Source organism: Syngnathus typhle, linkage group LG16 (assembly GCF_033458585.1).
Source record: "Syngnathus typhle isolate RoL2023-S1 ecotype Sweden linkage group LG16, RoL_Styp_1.0, whole genome shotgun sequence".
NCBI classification, from domain to species: Eukaryota; Metazoa; Chordata; class Actinopteri; order Syngnathiformes; family Syngnathidae; genus Syngnathus; species Syngnathus typhle.
Window position 1 is genome coordinate 3,743,703 of NC_083753.1, and position 27,876 is coordinate 3,771,578.

Genomic DNA, 27,876 nt, shown 5'->3' on the forward strand with positions numbered 1-27,876 from the left:
TAAGATTCTTGTGATAAACGATGAGAAAATGATTGAAAAGTAACTAAAGAAACTACAACTAAGCTAGTTGCGGAAGCAGTCCAATTGCCACGAAAAATAGCTATATGCACGTGTGCAGGGCACACACACAAGAAGCTGATTAAATTCAAGAGGTAACAAGCTTGCAGACGGAACCGCATAGCTGTGGTGCAGGAGATGCTTCAAATTTTATACACGCAAGAAGCAGATTAAATTACTGAAATGTTTTTAAAGAAGTGCAGCGACTAAGTCCGTAGACTGAAATTCAATTAGGGACGGAAAAAGGGGCAGGGGTGGAGAATGGTATCTATAAATGACCAGAAGACAGACCTGTCCTACCATAGAACCTATACGAATGGGCAGTAATGTTGAGCCATAGTGTGTGTCGCATGGCTCAAGAGGAGGGATAATGGGGCAGTTCAGTCAGGTTTATACAACATATGAATTTGATTCATATTCAAAACACTTATAAAAAAAAAAATGTAGAGCTTGTTTAACATGTGCTAAACATATAGATGCATTCTCAAAATGGTTTGAATTGGCTTCAACAAAAACACTGAATGCCTTAACAGCGGCAAAAACGTTACGTAAAAAAATAATACCGAGATATGGGATTTCGGAAATTAATTCTCGTGACGGAACTGGTATAAAGTGTGAAAATGTGCATGGAAAAAATGGAAGATCATGGACAAAATGTTTAGACCTGGTCAAACTGTACATAAATATTACAAGTACTGTGGGTCTGCTGTATGCACACTGGCTCCGTTTTGCTCCTCTTATTTATTGTGTTATCTGTTTATTTATTATTTATTCATCATTCTTATTACCGTTTTTTTCCGTGTATAGTGCGCAATATTTTACTAATTTATTGTCCTAAAATCTGGGGTGCGTATTATACATGGGTACAAAGAAAAAAATTTTAAATTTTTTTTTTTTTTTTTTTTTTTTTTTAAATAAAGTCATGGTACAACAAAACCAACAACGGGACTGACCGACAAAGTCGTGGAACAAAAAGACATTACCAAAGACAGGAACAGAATGACAGTAACACATGCAATGATCCAACGGTGAGCGAGGGGCAGACAGGACTTAAATACAAAACACGTTACATCGATTGAGGTGACACAGGAAAAGCGGGGTGACACGAACAGAAACTATGGCAACCTAGACACATAGCAAAACTGGGGACGAGACATGACAAATCTCCCCCGAAATAAAACTCACCTTTCTTCTTGTTTGTTGTCAATCGCGCATCGCATTCAGCCATCCTGCCCAACACACTTAGTAAAATTCATAATTGACGACACATCGTTTGATGCGATGGTGCAATCCTCGATGGTGTGTTATTGTCAAATATTGTTTGTTTTTTAATCTCCATCGCGGACCGGACGTCATACGGAGGCCGCCATTACAGATGCGCAGAACGGTTGCGCAAGACACGTCAGCTATATAAAGAGCGAGAGTTCAGTTCTCCACCTATTAGTTTCAATTCGCAGTTTAATTAGCAGTTTCAATCAGCAAATAACAAAATGCGTATTACAGGTAATATTTTATTTCACAACACTTTGCCTTGTTCCTTTCGTCTCTGCTGTTCATTTCAAACACGCTCCATACGACCGCAATGCTCTTGTATCAGACGCTCGCTCGATCACCTGCTAGTTTGCCGTCTGTCACAATGTACCCTACACAAATCCGAAACATTTGTTGCGGCTCCGAGTCACGACGAGGGGCAAGTTTTGGTTTCCAAGGTTGTTTTTATTCCTCTTCAACGTCTCTCCCATACAGAGCCGCCTCTTTCCCCTGCGCACGGAGCGCGGTGGTGCGTTTAGGGGCAGTCGGAGAAATCAACGCCAACAAAAAAAATGACATCCAGCCTAGTTAAGACCATACCAAAGACTTTAAAAATGGGACCCATTGCCTCCCTGCGTGTGTGACGATCTTTGGGACTTAAAAAAAAAAAAAATAATAATAATAATTTAAAAAAAAATTAAAAAAAATTCATAAAAATTGGGTGCGTATTATACATGGGTACAAGCTTTTTTCCAGCATCAGCATGCCATTGTTAGGGGTGCGTACTATACATGGGGGCGCACTATACACGGAAAAAAACGGTATTTATTGTTTGTGCCTTCTTTTTTTATATTGTGTCGTTTACTTGTATGTCTATCGTGTAATATGTCTCGTCACCGTGGGATAGAGAAAACGTAATTTTGGTTTCTTTGTGTGTCTTGACATGTGAAGAGATTGACAATAAAGCTGACTTTGACTTTGGTTTAACCCCGTATGAAAGATTGTTTGGGCGACAATATAGATTACCATGTTTTAAAACCAAGTGTGAAACTAAGGATGATTTAAATTTGGCATTTACATTTTATATTTATGATTAATATTTTAAAGGCAAAAACAACAAAGCACGTTCTCATTAAGAGCATTGAAAACGAAACACTGGTGTTCTTCCAAGGGGGAAGGGCCACATTGAATATTGATAATTACATCAACTGTCATTAATTGCATTGGAGCAATTTAAAAGATCAATTTGACCTTTGCAGGAAGATCTGCTGTGTCAGATCTGGACTGCCATGAAAGTATGATGTTTATATGTGTACTTTGTCAACAACTGCTGTAGATGTTAAAAAATGGGATAAACATATCTAAAATGGATGTGGATAATTTGTTTCAGGTAACTATAAGAGTAACTGAAAAACTAAACAATTGATTGCTAATGGCAAAACAAGCTGTAAAGACAAACAAAAATTGAATATGTCATATGTATGGGTTTGCGACCATTGCTTAATGTTGTAACGTCACCATTGATCAAAGATTGTGTGAGATCTATCACGTCTATTGGATTGTGAAATGTGTGACAGAGCATTCTATATAGTAATATCCATTAAAGAAAGAAAAATGAAGCCATTGCTTTCAGAGAATGTAGTCAAGCTAAATTGTATCTTTGAATTTGAGAGGCGACGATGATCTGACCGAAATTGATGCAATTGGTGTTCCCAGAGGAGTACCGGATAAGTGTAAGCTGGTGAATCAGATAGCAGCTGGTTTTGAATCCACCCTGTGTTGGTGGTGTACTCTTAACAAAAATGTCGACAGGATCGACTACATCCATTACAACGTGCAGAGGCTTGGAAATTGGACCGAGGCAGGTTTCAAGGCGGTCCACTCCCAACTGGCCGCTACTTCCCTCATGGCTTTCCAGAACCGAATGGCTCTTGACATGCTACTCTCAAAAGAGGGCGGTGTCTGCGCCATGTTTGGTGAGCATTGCTGCACGTTTATTCCAAATAATACTGCCGCTGATGGAAGCCTGTCCCAGGCCCTTGAGGGCCTGAGGACCTTGAATGGGAAAATGAAGGAACACAGTGGGGTGAACACGGAGGTTTGGAACGACTGGCTGAACGTGTTCGGAAAGTACCGTACCCTGGTGTCCTCGGTGCTAGTCTCCCTTGTCGTTTTTTCTGCTGTTTTGACCTTGTGTGGATGTTGTTGTATTCTGTGTCTCCGGTCTCTAATTAACAGGTTAATTACAACTGCTATCGCTCCAGCAGCTGAGACTTTTCCGTTGCTCCAAGGGGACGACTTTGCGACTGACGAGGGTTGTCGCTCTGACGATGGCTCCATCTTTGAAGCTCCCGTGGTAGACAATAAGCGGTAATCAATAAGCTGCTGCGCTACTACTTTTTCAAGAAGTTTTGCTATGAATGTGAGGTTTGAAACTGGCCTATAATTACTGAGACAGTCCGGGTCAAGATTTGGTCGCTTAAGTAACGGTTTAATGATAGCGATTTTAAAGGCTGTTGGCACTATCCCAGAGGAGACAGACAGATTAATTATATTTAAGACGGAGGGTCCTAAAATTTGAAATAATTCTTTAAGTAGTTTGGCTGGAAGCGGGTCGAGTAAACATGTTGTTTGTTTAGCCGCACTAACCAATTGTGTAAGCCTTTCAAGGGACACGCTTTTAAAATTTGAGAGGGTTATTGCATGATCATCAGCGCCGGTAATCGGCAGTCTCGACTGAGCGATTGGAATGGTATTCTTGATCTCATCCCTAATTGATTCAATCTTTTGAGCAAAAAATTTCATAAACTCGTCAGCTGAGTGGAAGGAGCTATCGGGGGTCGGTTTTATTGAGATTAATGACTTGCGAACAATAACGCGTTTTTGCTAAGATAAGCGCATCTTTATATTTCCATAGGCTGTCATGCCATGCCTGATGGGAAACCTCAAGTTTGGTTAAACGCCATCTGCGCTCATGCTTTCTACATAATTGCTTAAGCGTACGTGTTTCAACTGTGAACCACGAAGTAGGCAATCTACGCCTCCACCAGCTGATTAGCAAATTCCAAGTTTGAGAATATTGATTCATAAATCAATTCCAGATTTGTGCATATGACGTGTCCGAACAATTGAAGCACAAATTTGTGCAGACGCAGTCAGTGTACGAGGCCTTAGCATGTCACTGGTGGTCTGGCATGCTAACGCGCTAATATTCGTGCTGTCTTATCTTCTGCCAGGACACAAAAACAATGGGATCTCAGACGGAAGGTGCTAATGTACTAGCATCCACGCTAACACTTGCAGACTTTGTTGCAAACATTTATTTAAGAACATTTTAAATATCTGAATAAGTCATGTGACCTGTGTACCGTGTTCTGAGATCAGCTGTCAATCATCCATTTTGTTTCAACCGTTACAGAGAACAGAGAGTGATTGTTAACAGTTTTGTTCAAAGTGCAGTCGTCTCTAAACAATCAACAAGAAGTCTCACCCGTAAAAAAGAAGTAACGTTTAAAACAATGAGAAAGGAGGGGGTGGGGGTGATGGAGTAGGGACCTGGGGGGGAGGTTAGGGGGGTGTGAGGGGTCCAAGCTTCCTGTGAACGGCTTGCAGAAGCAGCATGGAGTACTCCTCCAGGAGAGCCACTGTCCTTTCCTGGTCTGCCGTCCCCGCGAGGGCGCTCCTGCCCGGTGCCAACAGCAGGGACTGAAGCTCCACCCTCATGGACCAGAGGGCTTCAGACAGGACACTGGCCATTTGAATGTGCTCAGGGTCTTCGTCTTCCGCACAAGTGCCGCTCACCTTGTTAGAAAAATGTATATATATGTTATCATGCGTTCTCTAGTCGATGCTTTACCGCAATATTACCGCAATATTACCGCAATATTACTGCAATATATGCTTGCTGTTTGGCCTTGCTGTTTTTATGATGTACCACAGAAGAGAGAAGTTACTGGGTCAGACAGGTCGCAGCTGACCACTCAGCAAAATGAAGACATCTACCAAGACAGTTCCTTTTTAACAAATAATGATTGCTGATCACTCATGTTTCCTGAATTCATCACAGACACAAACAATGATCGCTGATCACTCATGTTTCCTGAATTCATCACAGACACAAAGAATGGTTGCTGATCACTCGTACTCTTTCTCACACTGTTCCATATCAGTATGTAACACCTTGTGATTTTTCTTCTTACGAGACAAAGCCCACGTGCTTCCCTCCTCCCCTTTTAGAGGGCTTGTCTCATTTTGTGGGTAGGGCAAATCCAAATAAAAAGAGCAGGAGTGCATACAGATAATTAGTGTGTGTAGAGATTGTTGTAAGCTTTCTGTACTGCACTCCTCGCGAGAAAAGACTTAATATTCCGTCTCACTTGTGGTTTGTTTGCTGTTGCTCTTCTCTTAATAGTTATTCAGTCAGCGAATTAAACCTGACACACCTGCAGGGGCACGAGAGGAGGCCACGTTTTACTAGCAGCCCGGAGATGAGCGGAGAGCGGAAGCTGGAGGAGGGGCGAGTACCTTCCTGTAGAGGTGGGTGGCTCGCTTGAAGTAGCTAAGCATCTGATCGGTCAACGCTTGGCAGGACTCAACGCTGGCAGGCAAGTCTGCGAAAAGAAACATGTCAAATGGACGGGCGGGTCATGCAAGAAGAGGGGAGGGCAGAGCAGAGCAGGGCAGGGCAAAGAACCGTCATGCCCCACCAATTCAGAAATGTTGCTATCACATTGCAGGTAAAGTCTGAAGCAAATAAGAAGCTCAAGGTGAAACTCACTGTGAAAGCTGTGGGTCTTCCTGAGGCAATGAAAATTACTTTTAGGGTTTGTGTAACTTTCTCACTGATTTTGCTATAGCAACTTGGCTTGGTTGCAAACACCCGCTAATAGTGTGTGTGTGTGTGTGTGTGTGTGTGTGTAGTGAGGACAGATAAAAGGGGTTAGGGGACAGCGGCTCACCAGCAGGTGACAGACAGGAAGAGGAGGGATGATGAAGGCGAGCCCAGACGGAAAGATGACAGGATGAAGGGATGAGGAAGACAAGCGGCGTCCAAACCTGCGTCGTCCCCAGGCATAGTTGGGGGTCCGGTTGGGGGCCCAGGTGGGGGGGTGGTCCTGATGCTTGTGATGGAAGGTTTGTCAGGCAGCAGGAGCCGGGGGAGCGGGACAGCCTGGTTACCTTGGCAACTTGGTAAAGAAGAAAGGGAAGGAACGGCCATGGCGGGTGTTTGGCAAGCCTCGGACGCCGCCCCCGCCATCAGCCCCACTTGGTTGAGGGCGTCACCCAGCGAGGCCGAGCGGGACATTTTGGCGGTGGAGCTGGCGGTGGGGTTCATGTAAGAGCGCGGCGCGCACACTGACGGAGCGGGGCACTTTCTCGGAAGCGTCATGGCACCCGTCGCCTGCTGAGGAGACGACCTGGGGCTGGTGGAAGCGAGGTTCTGAGGAGGATGAACCGCAGCCGAAGTGCGCCGGGGGGCTGAGGGGAGAGAGGTGGGACGTTGAAGGGTCATGCCATCTAGCAATAAAAAAAAAAAACAACGCTCGTCACCAGGAAGTGAAATAGTACTTGTGCAGCAGGCTGTAATTGCCTCCAGCTGCCATTGCAGCTGGATGGATGTCCCCCTTGACTGAAGAAGGAAGTGCAGCTTATTTCCGGGGGCAAGGAAGAGTTATTTATGGGCGTACCCGACACATACGCAGCTTGTGGGTTGTGGCAAGTAACGGAGGTTTGACGTTAACACCACTGCATTGTCTGAAATTGCGATTTCCATCAAAAATGGCAAGTGGAAAGTTCAGCCCTACGTCAACGCATTGCTTGTGAACAAATGAAACTCCGCCCAAGTACAATACTGCAAAACTACCTGGAGGACTCGCTGTCTTCTCAAGGTCCAACTCCTTGCTCCCTGTGGTGGCCTCGAGGTTCCGCTTCACTTCTTGTGGGTGACGATCTCCCGGTTGGTTGGGAGTCCATGTCACGCTCAGGTCCTGGGTCCCAACCTCAGGCGCCGCCGGGTAGGACTTGGTCTCCATATCGTCTGACTTCGGGATGGTTCGGCTGAAGAGCCGAACCAGAAAAAAGGTGAGAAGATATGAGAGACAGAATCAGAACATTCTGCCGATGTGGGTCTAGTGGTACCTGGCAGGAAAGTTCTGGTTGAGCAACCTGAATGACATGCTGAGACTCTCATTGGAGCTGTGCGCGGTACTGCTGGGTCCCTCTGCGATGTCGACCAGCGTGGTAAAGTGTTTCTTGAGGAAGGTCTCCTGGTCCGGAGTCTGCGGGACCGAACCGGCGTCGTCATCCTCGTCCAGTGAGTCGGCGTCGTCGCTAAGACGATCTGTCTGCTCCGAAGGCTCACTGTCTGGCGGGACAAATACAAACGGACCTCTTTATTCCTTTGTTCCTAACTTTGCGGATCCTGGCATCAAGGAAGCATCTGGAAGTGAGTTGAGTCTCACTTTTGGCCACTGCCGCGACAGGACTGGAGGTTCTAGAGAATCTGAGCGAGCAACCGCTGTCCGGACTGGGTTTCTCCTCTTGTGCGCTTGCCGGATTGGCGCCCTTCACCTCAAAGTCGCCGCTCAGGCTCACTCTATCCTCCCATTGGTCAGGAAAGAGCACCGGCTGCTCCCTCTCTACATTCGAATCGGACACCAAGGTGAAGTCTGCCTTTGGATTGGCCAACGCCTCTGTGTGCTCCACCTGTTGGCACCGGTCAGACGGTCAGAAGGTCTACGGATCCACCTGGAGCCCTGAGTAAAGGTTTTAGGTCTGACAGAAGAATTTTCTCATCCAACCAAGTATAAGTTCTGGTTTTCAGGTAAGGTTCCCGTGACAATACATGGGAAGGTTCTAGCCCCAAGAGAAGGGTGTAGTCCTGATTGTTTGTTGTCCAGAGAGAAGGCACTAGTCCTCAGGTTCTTGTTCCACGAGTGCAGCTGAGACGTTCTCATCAGGACTTTGCGGTGGCCAATTTGGTGTGTACAATTCAGCGCTCAAAGCGGCTGCTACTTGACGTTTGCCTACGCATCGCACAGCTACGGACTCACCTGGAGACTCAGCCGACTTCTCAGCTGTTGACTGTCTCTGTGAAGCCCCGCCTCCGAGGGGATGTCGTCAAGTGGGCGTGCCTTCATCGGGATGGGGGGGAGTTAGCATGAAGGCACTTGCTGGCATTTTGGGACGGGAGTTTAAAACGATACTGGACGCTTACCGCCAAGCCGCCGTTGGAACAGTACAAGTCCAGCTGTCTCAGGTCCAACATGGATGTCACCATGGCAACACGACTAGCATTAGCATGGCACAAATTCCTTGCCCAGCGGCGGCGAGGCAGTCGGCCGTCCGGCGGAGCCTGAAAAACCGTCTTGCCGTTGTCACGTGTCACCTCAGCTGAGGGAAAGGAGCACAGATTAGAGATGCTGAGAAAACTTGACGATCCAGCAACACGCACTCGGTTCCTCCTCCTCCTCTTCCTTGTCACTGTCCGATGACATGGCGACCACGCCAGGAGGCCTCGCCTCCCCGGCCTTCCCCGGCCGCTGCTGAGGTGCCTGGTGGGAGGAGGGGGGGCCCTGGCCGGGAAGCCTCAGGTCATCCAGACGCTGACGCATGCGAAGGGTCATCCCGAGACTGAGACGCCACACAAAGATACAGCTGCACACACGCACACGCGTCGTCTTTGTGGCCGCACGCACGAGAAGTGTGTGCGTGACAAACAGCTGCCATTCGAGTCCTACCTGTCACCCGATACGCTGATCAGGCGTGTGCAGTCGCTGCTGAACTTCAGGCCAGTGACAACCTCTGCAGAAGAGACAAAGTGGGTGAGTGAAACACGCACACATGCGCGCGCGCGCAGCCCAACTCACCCGAGTGTCCAAACATAGTGGCCACGCATTCGCCAGAGTAGAAGTCAAAAATGTTGATGCTCTTGTCCGAACAGGAAGCGGCGATGTAGAGCCCTGACGGGTCAATCTGCACCTAAGGACCATAGGGATGAAGATGCTGACGAGCTACCGTCTCCACGGCAACTCGCTCCTCACCTTGATGAGCGTTCCATCTTCTCCCCGAGATCCTTTGTAGATTTTCTTCTGCTTGCTGTTGCTGATGTTGAAGATCCTGTACAAAAATTGCAGTCACAACCATCATCACCAAGTGGGAGGCGGGAGAGGCGGAGTTACCTGATGCTGCGATCCTGGCAGCCAATAGCGGCATATTTTCTGGTGGGCTCCACGTCCATGTCGTACAGTGTGCTCTTTCTTACCACGTGATGGGTTCGCGTGAACTCCACGTCACCGTCCGTCTGAGACAACGAGCAGGAAGACAGAGGTCAGAATCATTAACAGGAAGTGACATCATCAGCGCAGTTCGGAGGGCGTGACGCCACCTGCTGGCCTGTGCGGAAGTAGACACTCTTGTCGGCGCCACAGCTGATCAGCCGCACTTTGCCCTCATTAGCTGCGGGGCGAGCGAAATGGAGGTGATGATGTCACGGGTCATCCGTCTCAGGCGGGCCTTGCCAGTTCCCTCACCTGCAAAGCGGACGGCGGTGATGGACGACGAGTGCTCATCCAGAGTCTGGACCAGACGGTAGTCGGATGCCGCGTCCAACACATGAATCAGGCGATCCCGACTGGCCGTGGCCAGAAACTGGACACCTGACAGACACACACAAGCGCGCACGCACGCACACGCGCACACAAAGTCATGTGACCTGCCCATCTTTGCTGTGGATCCTTTTTCCTGATGAGAAAGCGCAAGAAAGGGCCTGCATAAGATGCCACAGGACGCCTCACCCGTGTCGCGTTGGGAGAAGTCGAGGGACAGGATTTCGCCGTCATGAGCTTGAACATTGACGATCTCCTCCATGGTGCGCACATCATGCACCCTGAAACGCACGCAAGCACAATCATTGACAAGGCGTCAACTTCCTGTTCCCAGAATGGGGGTGGACACCAACCTGAGGACACCCACGCGGTCCCCCGAAGCCAGGTGCCGCCCGTCGGGGCTGACCCTCAGCGACCGAATGCCCGCACGGCTCTGGTCGCCGGGCGGCACATCGGAAATGCTTTGCCCCTTCTCGCTGATGGTGGCGAGCGAGACGCTGTCTGGGTCCAGGAGGCTGGACGGGTTGTCCTCCAAGTAAAGGACCTTGTGAAGATCCTGGGGGTAAGAGGTCAGATTTATTTGCGTGTCTGTGTGTGTATATCTCTGAGAGAAAGCATGAAGAGTGCAAACAGGATGGGGCCTTATGATTGACCCCTGAGGAACACCACAACTAAGACCACAGAACAATATCTTCTATTTGAAATATCAAATACATATATGTGCGTGCGTGCATACACGGCTGAGGATGTTGTTGGGGAAGCGGCGAGTGTCTAAGTTCCACACACGTATGGTGTTATCCGACGAGCACGACAGGAAGCATCCTGGTGGGAGCGCCATGTTTTCCATATCACCACCATCTTCGGGAAACACCTGTGGACGAGATGAGAAGAGACCATCATCTAGGACCCCCCAATGAATCTCGAAGGCTGCACCGACCTCGAGGCTCCACACGCAGGAGGCGTGGTAGAGTGCCGAGTAGAGCTTGCCCACCCGGCGCGGGTCTCGGAGGTCGCCCACGTCCCACACGTACACGCTGTGATCACTGTACACGCAGGACAGCCAACCGCTGCTTGAGTCGTAGGTCAGGGCTACCGTGTCCGGGTATTGGGCATCGGGACGAAGGCAGAACAGAGAACTGAGGACAAAGTTCAGCATTAACTCTCAAGTTCCAAGTTACTCTTTCTAAAATGTGGCAAGTCAAGCACAGTCTCCACGACCTTCCATGCGAGTCATGACTTAGATTAGGGAAGTCTAAAGATCGGAGGAAAGAGGGGCAGTTTTCAGCCACGAGCTTCAGAATAACAAAAATAACACATGAATATCAAATGGGCAAGGGTTGTCTGTGTTGTTGCAAATCTTCTTACCTGGCATCAGTCATGGTGGCGATGTCGGCGCCCAGGAAGTGCGGGCGTGGCAGCGTGCAGAGAAAGTGCAATGTGTGAGGGCTGAAAGCGCGGACTGCACCGTCCGAGCAGCCGCAAAAGATCAGCTCGTCCGTCACGCACAAACACGTGGCTTGAGATGCCTGCAAGACGCGCACACACACACGCGTGCGCACACACGCGCGCGCACACACACACACGCGCGCGCACACACACACACGCGCACACACGCACGCACACACGCACACACACACACACACACACACACAAGCTTCAGGTGATATCATGTGACACAGCAACAACAGAGAGGGCACTCAGCCAATCAGGGGCCGGGCTATCCTGGCCCACTAATGAGACTGATGACTCCGCCCCCAACAAGCCATGAGGAGTGGAAACATGCAAGCCAAACCCGACCAAACATGACAAATGAAAGAACTGAAAATATGTGAAAGTGAAAACCTGAAAAAATACTAACAAACAGGTGAAAGCATGAAAAAAAGTGACAGCTTGACAAGCAAAAAATGTGACGCTCAATTCAACCTCGAGTAAAAACCTCACGGGTGAAAACAAAACGAATAAAAAGACAAACGTTGGCACCTAATGCTATGACTTATAAAGGCGGAGTCAAGCCTCTGCCCAGGAAGCAGCAGAAGAAGCAGCAGAGAGGTTTGCGATTACCACGTTCGCACATATGCGTGAGAACAAAGGTGGACTCACGCGTAGCTCCACCCACTTGTGGAGCATGCGGCGCTGGTCCAGCTGCACCAGGAGGCCCGAGGTGCTGATGCAGAATGTGGAGGACGCCCGCTGGCCTTGGCCGCATGCCACGTCGCAGAAGAAGTTGTTCTTTAGGTCTCCCAGCAGTGCCGAACGGCCCAGCAGCGGCACGGCGGCGCTCACCTGCGGACGGAGGCAGCGTTGTTGGACTTGTTGCCCGCCAGACCTGGCTTGCACGACCAGAAACATCACCTTAGAGGTCCTGCCGTGGTCCAGGTACCAGAACTTGACGTGTCGATTGCCCGCCGTCACAAAGTAGGATGAGCTGTGCGAGAAGGACACGGCCGCCACCTTGCTCGACACCTTGTTGGCTGCCACCACCACGCCTTTCTACATACAGACACACGCACACACACCTTCTTTTACGACCTGTACTTTCTGTCGGAAATGGTAACTACTTTCATGACTAAATCCTTCTACAGGAAGGAGAACCCGAGTCCTGCATTTTTACCCTCTCTCGATATATTAACTTATCTCGGGGACTAGTACCTGTACCTGCAAACATGCAGTCACGGGATGAAGAGCGCCTTACTTTCCAGTTCCACACGTGCACCATCATGTCGTGTTGGTAGCCCACACTGACGATGTACTTCATGTTGGGCGAGAAGGCCACGCAGGCTACACCGTACTTGTGTTCCTGGAGGGATGCCACCTGCACGCCGTTCGACACCTCCCATACGCGCACCGCCGGCATGTGGCCGCTCTGAGGAACACGCGGCGCCGGGAGTCAAACGACCAGCCGTCAAATAATTGTGGCAAATTAACGTCAAGTCACATGACAAGTTGCACGATTACACGATCTACAAACCAGATTCGGTTGAAGTTGGGAAATTGTGTAAAATGTAAATAAAAACAAAATACGATTTGAAAATCCTTCTCAACCCATATTCAATTGAATACACTACAAAGACAACATATTTAATGTTCAAACTGATAAACTTAATTGTTTTTTGCTAAATAATAATTGATTGTATAAAAGGAGCCTCCCCAAACATGCTCAGTCATTCACAAGCAAAGATGGAGCGAGGTTCACCACTTTGTCCACAACTAAAGTTAAAGTTAAAGACCCAATGATCGTCACACACACATCTGGGTGTGGTGAAATTTGTCCTCTGCATTTAACCCATCCCCATGTGATTTTAATCCATCCACTGGGGGAGAGGGGAGCAGCAGCGATGCCGCGCTCGGGAATCAGTTGGTGATCTAACCCCCCAATTCCAACCCTTAATGCTGAGTGCCAAGCAGGGAGGCAATGGGTCCTATTTTTATAGTCTTTGGTTTGAACCCACAACCTTCCAGTCTCAGGGCGGACACTCTACCACTAGGCCACTGAGCTGGTGCGAGAAAACTGCGCGAGAAAATAGTTGAACAGTTTAAGAACAACATTTCTCAAAGCAAAATTTAGGAAGGAATTTAGGGATTTCATTAAATATGTTATCTTTGTAGTGTATTCAATTCAATATAGGTTGGAAAGGATTTTCAAATGATTGTATTTTGTTTTTATTTCCATTTTACACAACGTCCCAACTTCAACAGAATCCGGTTTTATACTAAATGTTGACGTGTCAAGCACTGAGTCACATGACCAGCATCACACAAGGCGGGACTCACCTCGCCGGTGACCACATGCTTGCCGTCAGGTGAGAAGGCCAACGTGGTGATGGTCTTCCTGCAAAGAGCGTGCAGTGTGTCACCAAAGCAACAGCGCCAAATGTGGCCCATGAGGAGTTTACCTCGATACGTTGAAGATGTGCCGTTGTTTGTTCTTGCGAGGATGGAGCAGGACCACAACGCACCTGCATGCACGTGATTATGGTCATATTGTGTTCATCGTAATGCTCGTCTCAACGTGCGCGTCATCATTGTGCCGTCGTGAGTGTTTTAAGAACAAGCCATGCTAACTTAAGATGCTGACCCACCCCCACCCTGATGTATGTGAATTGCTCCAAATACATTTTTCACCCACAGTCTTCAATTAACCAAGCAGCTTGCTCTGGTCTGTATGTCCTTCAAGCTTGAGAAGGAAAATCGGAAAAAAATTTTAAACAAAAAATACTTTTTGTTTCTTGCATATTTTACATTGCTGTGAAATTGACTTTTGACCTCGGTGTCAAGCTTTCATCTGTGAAAACCTACTGTATGACCCCATCGTAAAACAAAAAAGCTTCCTGGCAGATATAAAACGTTTCGGCCCGTTAGCAAGATCGCTAATATTACCCAAATGCAGCCATGCTGCCACCAGGAGGTGACAAAGGTACTACTTCTTGCTTTAATCGCGACAACAATTTGTTGCTCACCCGGCGGGATACGCCAAGAGTCCACTTTTCGGGTCACATGACAGTGCTCGGTTCCCGGGCGCCGTGATGCCCAGGACCTTTTCCAAGGTCACCTGCGGGTGGAAAGGAAATTGAGTAGCATGTCAGTATCTGTTAGCATGCTCACGAGTCACAAGACCCTCCCTCTCAGCCAGTGGTGCTTCTACACTGAATTATGGCCGCAGCGAGACTACTTCAAGACCCAATGGGGGAAATAAAAAATCATTTCACATGTTTTTTAATAGAATGTGAGAAAGTCCATCCATCCATCCATCTTCTTCCGCTTATCCGGGGTCGGGTCGCAGGGGCAGCAGCTTTAGGAGGGACTCCCAAACTTCCCTCTCCCCAGCCACTTCATCCAGCTCATCCCGGGGGATCCCAAGGCGTTCCCGGACCAGCTGAGAGACAGTCTCTCCAGCGCGTCCTGGGTCGTCCACAGGGTCTCCTACCGGTGGGACATACCCGGAACAGCTCCCCAGGGAGGCGTCCAGGAGGCATCCTGATGAGATGCCCGAGCCACCTCATCTGACTCCTCTCAAAGTCAAAGTCAAAGTCTGCTTTATTGTCAACATCTTCACATGCCGAGACACACAAAGAGATCGAAATTACGTTTTCCCTATCCCACGGTGACAAAACATATTACACGATAGACATACAAGTAAACAACGCAATATAAAAAACAAGAAGGCACAAATAATAAATAATAAGAGTAACAATAAATAATAAATAAATAGATAACACAACAAATAAAAGCCAGTGTGCATACAGACAGTAAAAGTACAGGACGCTACGCAGAACGGGGAAGCGAGTTCAGGATCCTGACAGCCTGGAGTATGAAGCTGTTTGAGAGTCTGGTGGTGCGGGAGCGCAGGCTTCTGTACCTCTTCCCAGAGGGCAGAAGCTCGAACAAAGAGTGAGCGGGGTGACTCACATCACTCACAATCGTGGTCGCCTTGCGGGTGAGATAGGAGGTGTAAATGTCCTTCAAGGAGGGGAGCGAAGCACCAATAATCTTACCAGCCGTGTTCACTATGCGCTGCAGGGCCTTCAAGTTGTAGTCAGTGCAGCCGCCACCCCAAACAGCAATACAGCTGGAGAGGACGCTCTCAATGGTGCCGCGGTAAAATGTAGTCACTCAACGTGGAGGAGCAGCGGCTTTACTCTGAGTCTCTCCCGGATGACCAAGCTTCTCACCCTATCTCTAAGGGAGAGCCCGGACACCCTGCGGAGGAAACTCATTTCGGACGCTTGTATCCGGGATCTCGTTCTTTCGGTCACGACCCATAGCTCGTGACCGTAGGTGAGGGTAGGAGCGTAGCTCGACCGGTAAATTGGGAGCTTTGCCTTTTGGCTCAGCTCTCTCTTCACCACGACGGACCAGTACAGAGTTTGCATTACTGCCAATGCTGCACTGATCCGCCTGTCGATCTCACGCTCCTTCCTGCCCTCACTCGTGAACAAGACCTCAAGATACTTGAACTCCTCCACTTGGGGCAGGATCTCATCCCTGATACGGAGAGGGCATTCCATCCTTTTCCGACCGAGGTCCAGGGACTCGAATTTGGAGGTGCTGACCCTCATCCCGACCGCTTCGCACGCGGCTGCGAACCGCTCCAGTGAGAGCTGGAGATCAAGGCTTGAAGAAGCCAACAGCAGCACATCGTCTGCAAAAAGCAGAAACGCAATGCTGAGGTCCCCAAACCGGACACCCTCAACGCCTCGGCTGCACCTAGAAATTTTGTCCATAAAAGTTATGAACAGAATTGGTAACAAAGGGCAGCCTTGGCGGAGTCCAACCCTCACTGGGAACGGAAACTGCCGGAAATGCGGACCAAACTCTGGCATCATGATACAGGGACCGAACCGCCCTTATCAGTTGGCTCAGCACCCCCATGGTCCCGAAGCACCCTCCACAGAATTTCCTGAGGGACACGGTTGAACGCCTTCTCCAAGTCTACAAAATACATGTGGGCTGGTTGAGCAAACTCTTATGCCCCCTCGAGGATCCTGCCGAGGGTGTAGAGCTGGTCCACTGTTCCACGGCCAGGACAAAAAAACCAAACTGTTCCTCCTGAATCCGAGGTTCGACCTCCCGAGGGACCCTCCTCTCCAGCACCCCTGTATAGACCTTACCAGGGTGGCTGAGGAGTGTGATTCCTCTGTAGTTGGAACACACCCTCCGGTCCCCCTTCTTAAAGAGGGGAACCACCACCCCAGTCTGCCAATCCAGAGGCACCGTTCTTGATGTCCACGCAATGTTGCAGAGGCGTGTCAGCCAGGACAGCCCCACAACATCCAGAGCCTTTAAGAACTCCGGGCGGATATCATCCACCCCTGGGACCTTGCCCCCGAGGAGTTTTTTAACTGCCTCAGTGACTTCGACCCCAGGGATTGGAGAGTCCACCTCAGAGTCTCCAGGCCCTGCTTCCACAATGGAAGGCGTGTCGGTGGAATTGAGGAGGTCTTTGAAGTATTCTCCACACCAACTCACGACGACCCGAGTCGAGGTCAGCAGCACGCCATCTCCACTGTAAACAGTGTTGACGGTTCACTGCTTCCCCCTTCTGAGACACTGGATGGCGGACCAGAATTTCTTCGAAGCCATCCGGAAGTCATTCTCCATGGCCTCGTCAAACTCCTCCCACGCCTCAGCAACCGCCGAACCCGCTCCTTGGCCATCCGGTACCTGTCGGCTGCTTCCGGAGTCCCACAGGCCAAAATGGCCCAATAGGACTCCTTCTTCAGCTTGACGGCATCCCTAACCGCCGGTGTCCACTGGCGGGTTCGGCACCGGCGGGTTCGGGGATTGCCGCCACGACAGGCCGACCACCTTACGGCCACAGCTCTGGTCGGCTGCCTCAACAATGGAAGCACGGAACATGGTCCACTTGGACTCAATGTCGCCCGCCTTCTCTGGGATGTGGGAAAAGCTCTGCCGGAGGTGGAAGTTGAAGCTCTTCCTGACAGGGGATTCTGCCAGACGATCTCAGCAGACCCTCACAGACCCTTCTACCTGTTCCCCATCAGGAAGAGGAGGCACTCTGCCTTGACTCAGCCGACGTGTTGAAGTCTCTGAGGAGAGTCAACCCACGTAAGGCCCCAGGCCCTGATAGCATACCTGGGCGGGTGTTAAAGGAATGTGCAGGTCAGCTGGCTGGTGTCATCACAGACATTTTTAACATCTCGCTGGGCCAAGCCACGGTGCCTGTATGCTTCAAGGCTGCCTCCATCATTCCGGTGCCAATGAAAAACCTCAAATCACCTCATTCAATGACTACAGACCTGTGGCACTGACTCCCATCATGATGAAGTGCTTCGAAAGGCTGGTCAAAGACCACATTGTCTCCAGACTCCCCCCCAACATTCGACCCGTTCCAGTTTGCCTACCGGAAGAATCGCTCTACTGAGGATGCCACTTCACCTGAGCCTGGCTCACCTGGAGGAGAGGAACGCCCACGTGCGGTTGCTGTTCCTGGACTTCAGTTCAGCGTTTAACACCATCATTCCACAGCATCTAGTGGGAAAACTGGAACGCCTGGGCTTCGCCACCCCCCTTCGCAACTGGCTGCTAGACTTCCTCACCAACAGACCTCAGTCAGTCCGGGTCGGACAGAACACCTCAGATGTCATCACCCTCAGCACAGGCTCCCCTCAGGGCTACGTCCTGAGCCCCCTGCTGTTCACCCTGATGACACACGACTGCGCCCCCAGGTTCACCACCAATCACATCGTGAAGTTTGCAGACGACACAACGGTGGTGGGCCTCATCAGCGATAACGACGACCTGGACTAGGGAGAGGAGGTGGAGCAGTTGGTGGGCTGGTGCAGAGACAATGGCCTGATCCTGAATGTGGAGAAGACGAAGGAGATCATCGTCGACTTCAGGAAGAACCAGCCTCACCACGCTCCACTGATCATCAACAGCTTGGATGTGGAGGTAGTCAGCAGCACTAAATTCCTGGGGGTCCACATCTCAGACGACCTCACCTGGACTGGGAACACCACGACGCTGGTCAAGAGGGCACAGAAGCGACTGTACTTCCTGCGGAGGATGAGGAGAGCCCACCTGCCCCCACCAATCATGAGGACGTTCTACCGAAGCACCATAGAGAGCATTCCGACGAGCGGTCTCTCGGTGTGGTGTGGGGGTTGCAGCGCCTCCGATTGGAAGAACGTAAGGAGAGTGGTGAGGACAGCAGAGAGGATCATCAGGGCTCCTCTTCCCTCCATTCAGGACTTGTCATTCCAGCGCTGCGTGTCCCGAGCCCGAAATATTATTAGTGACCCATCACACCCCCACCAAGGACTGTTCTCCCTGCTACCCTCTGGGAAGAGGTTTCGCAGCATCCGCTGCAGGTCTACCAGGTTCTGCAATAGTTTTTTCCCTACTGTCGTCAGACTGTTGAACAGTCAACCTATCATTTGCGCACTTTGTAAATACTGTTTTTGTTTCCTTCATTGCGGCACTTTATATTTATCTTATTTATCTTATCTTATTTCGTATTTATATAGAAATGTCACTTTTTATCCAGCCGAAATGTCATTCCTTTGTTGAGAGCCGTATGCAACGTAATTTCGTTTTGTGTGCACTGAGTGTATGCAAAATGACAATAAAGTCTGTCTAAGTCTAAGTCTAAGACTGTCCAGAAGAAGGCCCAGCAGAGGCTGTACTTCCTGAGATAGCTCAAGAAGTTCAACCTGCCGCGGAAGCTGCTGAAGACCTTCTACACTGCCATCATCCAGTCTGTCTTCTGCACCTCCATCACTGTCTGGTTTGGATCGGCCTCCAAACAAGACAAGCAAAGACTGCAACGCATAGTGAACACGGCTGGTAAGATTATTGGTGCTTCGCTCCCCTCCTTGAAGGAAGGATATTTACACCTCCCATCTCACCCGCAAGGCGACCACGATTGTAAGTGATGTGAGTCACCCCGCTCACTCTTTGTTTGATCTTCTGCCCTCTGGGAAGAAGTACAGGAGCCTGCGCTCCCGCACCACCAGACTCTCCAACAGCTTCATACTCCAGGCTTTTAGGATCCTGAACTCGCCCCCCCTTTCTGCGTAGCGTCCTGTACTTTGCGCTATACTTACTGTCTGCTGTACGCACACTGGCTCAGTTTTGCTCCTCTTATTTATTGGGTTATTTGTTTATTATTTATTCATCACTCATTTTATTTATTTATTATTTATTGTTTGTGCCTTTTTGTTTTTATTTTGTGTCGTCTACTTGTATGTCTATCGTGTACTGTGTCTCGTCACCGTGGGATAGAGGAAACGGAATTTCGGTTTCTTTGTGTGTCTTGACATATGAAGGGATTGACAATAAAGCTGACTTTGACTTGACTTTGACTTCTCACCCAGGTTGCAGTCTGTTTGAACTACTCCCCTCCGGACGGCGTTATAGATCTCTGTACGCCAAAACCAGCAGACACAGAGACAGTTTCTTCCCCCAGGCTGTTGCTCTGATGACTCACACCACTCTTAGAGTCTCAGAGTCATTACTGTGCAATAACATCCTGCCCTCCACACCTTTTTTGAATAGTCTACACTGTTTGTACTATGTGTCCTCTCTGCATCCATTGCAGCCTGGTCATCCTGGAAGAGGGACCCTCCCATATTTGGTCTCTTCTCTTCCTAAATCTTGAACAGAGGCTGTGATTTACCGAAGTCAAATTCCTTTTTTGGCACGCTCAAACATGGCGAATAAAAACTCTTGAATCTTGTATCACCCATTTGACACAATTCAGAAAATGTGCAGGAATAATTAGGCCTGTATTTATAATATTAAAATTATAAAATAAAATAATATAAAATTGAGGTGTGATTGACTTTAGCCCACTAATAATGTTGCACTATACAGTGGACCCCCCCCCCCTTTTTCATGACAACATATCGTCACAGGTGAATTCTCCCCTGCGCACTTCCCTGGCATTTCCCCATGTTTCTGTGCACAACTTCTTAGCAAACATGGGCACACGGTGTGCAGCTGAGGGGGGCTAAATTGCGGCGCAATTTGTTTTGGGGGGGGGAGGGGTTAGGGTTATTTTCGACTTGAAGAACTTGACAGGCAAGTCAGGAGCGTCAATGTAGCGCAATCATCTGCAGGGGCTTTGACAAGCAAATGTTTGTTGACATTTACAACTGTCGACAGTTAGCATGTACTAGCATGTTATCATCTGCTTTGAAATGCAGAAAAAACAAGATGGGTGCTCGCTAAATGACCATGTGCTAAACGACTACAAGTCACGAGACCACGAGCCAAATAACCAGTGACAAATTACCACATGTTGAGTGATCCAGTGTCAAACGACATGTCATGTGACCGAGTGTCGAATTTTTACTATTTGACTTTCACATTACAAGTCACATACCGTGTTTTCCCATGCATAATGCGCAAAATTTAACTAATGTATTGTCCTAAAATCTGGGGTGCGCATTATGCATGGGTACAACAATTTTTGAAGAAAATCTCCCTCGAAATAAAACTTGAAATCACACCTTTCTTCTTGTTTGTTGTCAATCGCGCATCGCATTCAGCCATCCTGCCCAACACACTGAGTCAGTAAAATTCATAATTGACGACACATCGTTTGATGCGATGGTGCAATCCTTGATGGTGTGTTATTGTCAAATATTGTTTGGTTTTTAATCTCCATCGCAAACCGGATATCATACGGAGGCCGCCATTACAGATGCGCAGAACGGATGCGCAAGACACGTCAGCTATATAAAGAGCGAGAGTTCAGTTCTAAACCTAATGCGTATTACAGGTAAAATTTTATTTCACAACACTTTGCCTTGTTCCTTTCTTCTCTGCTGTTCACTTCAAACAGCCTCCATACGAACATGTTTTCTAATCTCCATCGCAAAGCGTATATCATACGGAGGCCGCCATTACAGATGCGCAGAACGGATGCGCAAGACACGTCAGCTATATAAAGTGCGAGAGTTCAGTTCTAAACCTAAATGCGTATTACAGGTAATATTTTATTTCACAACACTTTGCCATGTTCCTTTCTTCTCTGCTGTTCACTTCAAACACGCTCCATACGAACACAATGCTCTCATATCAGACGCTTGCTCGATCACCTGCTCGTTTGCTGTCACAATGTACCCTACACAAATCCGAAACATTTCTTCGCTATCGAGTTTGCTAGCGCATGCGCAGTGATACTGACCGGCAGAATAACATCCGGTTGTTTCCAAAGATTATCTTTTTTTCTGAAATAATTTTACGTTTACGGACTTAAGTAAGAGTCAAAATTTGGGTGCGTATTATACATGGGTAACGGCTCTTTTCCAGCATCGACATGCCATTTTTAGGGTGCGTATTACGCACGGGGGCGTATTTTGCATGGAAAATAACGGTAATTCCACTGACATGTCACGTGACCATATTTGAACGCCCATGTGGTAAATGACCACAAATCAGAAGTCAATTTTCAAGTCACATGACCATGTGGCGTATGCTGCCATGCGCACAAAGAAAATAGCCACGGAAATAATTGAACTTGCAAGACAGGCAGGTCACCACGATGTGAAAATATGACCCGACATAAAGCACTTGTTTTCAATGTACAGGAAACAAGATGCTGTAAGGTGCTCAACGTTAATAAATGTCAGGAAAAGTGTCGATTTCTCGGCACGCACCTTGTCGCCCAACTGATGACGTGAGACTCGTCCCCGCCCCCGAAGTTTGATTGACGGAGATCTGAGTAGATTTTTGATCCGGCGGCTGATGGCGCCTCCGCCGTCGCCACTCATAGCTTCGCTGCTAGCGGCTAGCTCCACGCGGCATGGCGGCTGCGACCCCGACCTTGGTCAACAGAGCAGAACCGAAGCCACCCCCCAGGTTTCTTCGTGAGTCTGGACCGGTGCGGGTCGCCGGCTGAGGTTCTGCATCGCAGAGAAGAAGAGAAGGGTCCCGCGGTGACTCGAAAGCTGACGCAGCGCCACGTCAAGTGCAAGCACAAGTGTTTCCGGTTTTCACTTGCAAAGTAAAATTTCTGAAGGAAGTTGATGTTTTACACTCTCCTTACAGAACACGAACAAATTACGTGGATATGAATACTGTTAGGATACGGATTTTAGCTATTGATCTGACTCCAAATTGTGATCAACACTTAACACAAGAATTGCTATGTTCTAATCCACACACTGGCGCACCTAACAATTTTGCGAGTTCGTTCTGTCAAAGAGAAGACCAGTAGATCAATCAGACCGAATTTACCAATTGTTTAATCTTGACAAAGCAAGCTAATACAGGCGCCTGGGTCTTGGGTCCTTAACACAAAAACTCGTGTGCCTTCGTGACCAGAAAGACGACACATTCTTCCGGGTTGCCCAGTTTTAAAGAAACACAATATGAATATTCAAACATGCAAAAGATTGTGTGGTGATTGGTCGATGGTCTGTGGTCATCTCCTCCTCGTTTGGGTTTTCCCCTGCTCAGCACAGGTGTCTGGACCACAAAGACGAGTTGTTTTTCGCGTTCCCATCGGCCTTGAGATATGCTCCCTTTCTGGACCTCCTGTTCCACAATACTTTGAAGAAAACAAATTCATGTAGCCTGCACATTCCTTTCCACTTATTAAGCAACCACACTACTACTAGAAATTATATTGATATGGTTATATGTGTCTAACGGAGCCTTAATCAAATGTGTTTGCAAACTGCCGAAAGTACATTTCCCTTTATTCCCTCTCATGACCTCATTTATGAGGTCATCACCCGTTACTCTAGCAAGCAGCGACCAGCATGCTGTCGGTCCTTTCTTCCCGCCTGGGTCAGTCGGCCCCCTGGCGCTGTGTTGTTGGGGATGAAAGTACAACATGCATCACCAAACATTCCGCACACACCATGTTCCTTAGCCAATAGCATGTCCAACGCAATTCTATTTTGGAACGACATCAATGCCAATTGTTCATGGACCGCTGTAAATGATACATTTTTATTGGGGGTGATCCATAGGAAAATGCTTTTGAATCCCGAGGACACTTGATTAACGAGTTCATACTTATCTGGCACACCTATGGCGTCAATATATGTTGGATCGTTGTCGCTCAACCATGGGGGCAGAACGTCTCTTTTGGCTCACTTCAGGAGCCCCGCCAGTGGGGACTCCATGTTCCAATTGAGATTCTGTGTTTCAATGGGGACAACCACTACAGGCATTATCAAAGACACGAGGGCACAGATACCCTATGCATCCTTTGGCAAGTGATGCTATAATTTGTTGTCACCACACCACAACCAGTTGTCACTGGTCTTCCTCTGCTCCTTCCATCACTGCTAGTTGAATTCTGGCATGTCCTGTTAAAGCTTAAAAACAAGTGGATTTGGAAAAAACACTTTGGATATCAAAATTACAAATTGAAACCTACTCACCCATTTGTATTTTACAACCTACTCACCCAATTCTATCTTACCACATACTCACCCATTTCTATTTTACCACTCCCCCTTTTGACACATTCACCCAATGTGTCATTATGTATCAAAAGGAACCTGCTAAGCATCCCCTCTCATCACCACACTCATTGTAGCCAGGCCTGCGGAACCTCTAGCTCGTCCACCACACGCTCGGCAACACAAACAAAAATCATCGCACTCCTGTCAGTGAGCTTATAGCCCTGCTGACAGCGGACATTTGTACAAAAACAGACATCAAGTATCAGAATAAAAACAGTCATAAAATGAATCCTGGCGCCCGCGGATCATGTCCTGAAAACCATGTCATCAACAAGTTCATCATAAAAACCAAAAGGGCAAGGGTTAACATATTCTTGTAAATTCAATACAAACTTTCCCCGAACGCAATCGACAACCTGCAAGAACGAAAACAAGTTACGCAAGCAGCGCGCAATCCGCTCCTTGGCTGGTGGCTGTTGCTGCTGCTGCTGCAAAAAATTAAGTCACACAGAATAACAAAGCAGAGCGTGCACTTTTCGCAAGCAAGCTCAAGCGTCAAACATTTGGTCACTGTCCACCTAGTCCGTCACCCCGTCGGGTGAGCTCAAAGTCGTCACACGTCAAATCGTCCAAAGTCTTAATGTTCGATACTAATTCTGTCTTGTCTAACCATATTACTGAAATGGGCCTTCTCCATCACACTGTTTTGTTGTCGATGGTGCCCCTGAGTAATCCTAAACCCATATTTAGTCCAAAATTAGTCCTGATCAATCGTGCTTTTTCAAATCTGTAGTATCTTTATATTTTTCAGGTGAGAGGAGTGTTATCCTCTGCTGTGATCACATCACCCCAACTTTGAATCATGTCAACCATTCACAATACACAAACACCACACCACAAGCACAGACTTGACATTCATACACCATTACAAACAAACTGTCATTCCACAACACACACAAAAACATACAATATTAAATTATAAAAAACAACCGTCCCTACGCAAAATTTTCTCCTCAATTAAAATTTCCCTTTTTTATTTTAAATCCAAAGTTAATATCTAATTGTCTGGTTTCCTGTCCTCTCATCGTTTGCCAATATGCATAATGCTGGAACATGATTTAACTCCCCATTTAGTTTGCTCACATCTCTCACTTAGACTATTTGACACTTTGTGTTGAGCTGTAACTTCAATATTTCCACACTCCCATATTTCTTCCACTAAACAGTTCCATTTGGCTATCCGTTTTAATTCATCCCTCCAAATAACTACCTCTGGCAAAGAACCAACAATTTATAGAGCACTCCCTTTTACTGTTACCTTGTTCCCTCAGTCATCTTCTCACAAGCATAACTGACCCTCCTAAAAAATAATGATACCAAAAATAATGTTTAAAAACAATATACACAGCTTCCTCCTGCCACTTACGCTATCACTTTGAAGATTATCGTTCTCATTTTTGTTGATGCTAATTCTTAAAATTAAATGCTTACTTTTGATAATGGAGTCACGCTATATCACAAAGTGTGAAAACCTTCCACGCTCCCCCTTTCTACCTATCAAAACCAATTAGGAATATTTTTGCTGTCATGATCATCATTGTGCACCTCACACTTATTGTTCCTGCACTTTAAATTGTCTTATTCACTTCATTCCACTTTTAACACATTCCAAATATTCATGCCAAATATTCTAAATATTTACGATTTTCGAGAAATTTATAAATTTTAAGCCAATATTTCACCATTCATTCTTCATGGCACATTCAATATTTCTCATTTTCTTCCACATAATTCCTCCAATTAACCTTCTTTCACTTTCCAATTCACCTTCTCTCACTTTCTAGCTTAAAATTTCCCATTTCCACTTTCAACATTGCGGCAACATTTTGCAAAATTTCCTTTTTCCCTTCTAATTTCTAATTATTTTTTCACTGACTCAACCCTTTTCAATTTCTTTTAACTATTCATCTTATGCCTACCTATTCCAAAACTTCCCACTTGTGAAAAATTTCAAATTTTCAACTTTAAAATTCACGCCCAATTTTACAAAATTCTTTCGGTATTTTCATCGATTTTCTGACCAATTCAACACGTTCTAAATTTAAACATAATCTTGTAGCATTCCCCGAATTTGTATTCAGCCTCTTCGCCTTCACACACAATTTCTCGAGAAATTACAAATGCTAATTATTATTGTGAATCCTCCGTGACCCTCGTAAGGACAAGCCGCACCAGTAATGGATGGATGGATGGATGGATTGTTAACCCTAACCATAAATGCCTATCATAAAGTGTCATTTAAATCAATTGTCGCAAGGGTCATGTTACTGTATTTATTTAAAACCCAACTGTATCCTTTTTAGTTAAGCAGTGCCCTGTATTACTATTTTGCTGACTATCCAAAATTCCAACTTTCTTATGGCCCCTCACCCCTTCAAGCAAAAATATGCATCCTATAAATCAGTCGCAATTGATGTATAATTAAATTCTGTCGTTTTGATAAATTTAATTTCTATCGATCAATATCCACTTTGCAAAGTTTCTGATCACGCTGTCGTATGATTTGTTATTATTAGTGCATCTTCGCTGTCCATATCTATGTATTTTGTTGTTATCCCCGTTTCAGTGTCAATAAGCAGCCTTATTATTCCCTCTTTTATCAAAACTCCTCAGATATGTCCGCCCCAGCACCCAAACACACTTCCATCCCTTTTGTCCCACACTCCACCAACTTTGTAATGCTTCAGCAGTCTTTAGCAATGTGTCCAGTTTGACTTCATGTGACTCATGCAAGTCTTTAGCAGCCTCTCCTCTTAGATTCTCATGATGATGATTCAGGGCTGGATCGTCCGCCACTCTCAAATGCGTCCATCTTGTCTTTGTTCTTTCAGTCCATTTTCTTTTCTGATCTGCAACTGTGTGTATTCCACCAACTGTATGGTTCTTGTCCTGTGAAAAGCTGTGCTTGCCCCCTTCAAGCATGATAGCAGTTTCTGTTGTTCTCCCAAAGGTCAAAGGTGTCTCATGACCAGGGACAGTCCTCTGTTGATTTTGAGACAGCCAGTGGAGTAAGAGGACTCAGTTCAGGAATCGTGCCACGCGCTAGGGAAGAACACACTGGGACACAAATTTAACAAAACTATCTTTGTGTTATCAGTCTTCCTGTGTAGTATTTGTTCCTTACACCCCAAATCTTCCTATTAACATTTTGTATCCTATCAGTTGCGCACACTCATCATCTTACTATCAAGCCGCCCTTATCAAATGCTTTTTTCTTCTGAGCAATCCATCCACCCTACCCATTAACACGGCTAAAATCCTCGTTCCAGTGTTTATCATCAAATAAAGTTCCGAAATCTTTTGTAATAAACTGTAATATAATTTAACAATTCACAACATATGCGGTGAATGTTATTGTTCAATCTATAGGTCATACAGCGCCTGTGTTCCAACTATGACATTCCTCCTTGATTTACCATCTCATAAGTTATTGTTGTCAGCAGCGCTAAATGATAGTGCTCGAAAGTGAATGCCTTATCGCCCAATTTAAAACACATGCCACATTTGAGCTAGTATTTATTCATTTATTTATTTGCCATCCTCATGTTAGCTGCCATATGTCAAAATTAAAATGTAATTTTGCTTTCGATTTTAAGTCTCTCAAAACTGCTATATCCTTACTGCACCGAAATAAACTGTTAAATATATCTTTAAAAACAACCAAAACAATCTATGCTCCTGCACAGACTCTTAAAAGTGGCACCCAAATGCCAGATTACAAATCAAACCTCCTCCTTCACTCTCACATTTTTTGATAAAACAATCTACTTATCTAAACACTGTCATCACCAACTAAATTAATGGCCTGCAAATACAATGTTGTTGCTGTGGTCCCTCAAAACATGTGACTAAAATTTGGATAATTATTAACCCCCATCAATTGAGCAATTATCTCATCACTATTTACAAGTTAGCCCCCCTCTCTTCTCTCACTTCTCCTCAACATTGTATCAATGTTGACGTCACAATCTGGCCAGGCCCGCACGTCCTGCTGGCCCCCACCCTTGCCGGTATGA

The 27,876-nt window shown here is 47.1% G+C and overlaps 1 protein-coding gene across 5 annotated transcripts; it reads right to left on the reverse strand.

Annotated features, from left to right (window-relative positions):
* Positions 1 to 4,613: 4,613 nt before the first annotated feature.
* Positions 4,614 to 27,876, reverse strand: mapkbp1 (mitogen-activated protein kinase binding protein 1). Of its 5 annotated transcripts, none has more exons than XM_061300781.1 (27): positions 22,040 to 27,876; positions 14,372 to 14,463; positions 13,808 to 13,870; positions 13,686 to 13,743; positions 12,607 to 12,777; positions 12,267 to 12,404; positions 12,015 to 12,197; positions 11,280 to 11,440; positions 10,852 to 11,050; positions 10,651 to 10,785; positions 10,268 to 10,470; positions 10,104 to 10,195; positions 9,840 to 9,965; positions 9,695 to 9,765; positions 9,489 to 9,610; positions 9,351 to 9,426; positions 9,177 to 9,288; positions 9,048 to 9,111; positions 8,762 to 8,964; positions 8,525 to 8,700; positions 8,361 to 8,441; positions 7,770 to 8,013; positions 7,474 to 7,672; positions 7,172 to 7,365; positions 6,364 to 6,825; positions 5,833 to 5,918; positions 4,614 to 5,109 (listed from the first exon to the last, which is right to left on the reverse strand). In XM_061300781.1, exons 1-27 carry the CDS (start codon positions 22,151 to 22,153, stop codon positions 4,876 to 4,878), a joined length of 4,059 nt encoding a protein of 1,352 aa, XP_061156765.1. In that variant the 5' UTR covers positions 22,154 to 27,876; the 3' UTR covers positions 4,614 to 4,875. The 5 variants fall into 5 exon arrangements, 4 of the variants coding, with proteins under 4 accessions (XP_061156765.1, XP_061156766.1, XP_061156764.1 ...); XM_061300782.1 differs by having other exon boundaries at positions 6,364 to 6,786; positions 7,447 to 7,672; positions 22,040 to 27,875; XM_061300780.1 differs by having other exon boundaries at positions 7,447 to 7,672; positions 22,040 to 27,873.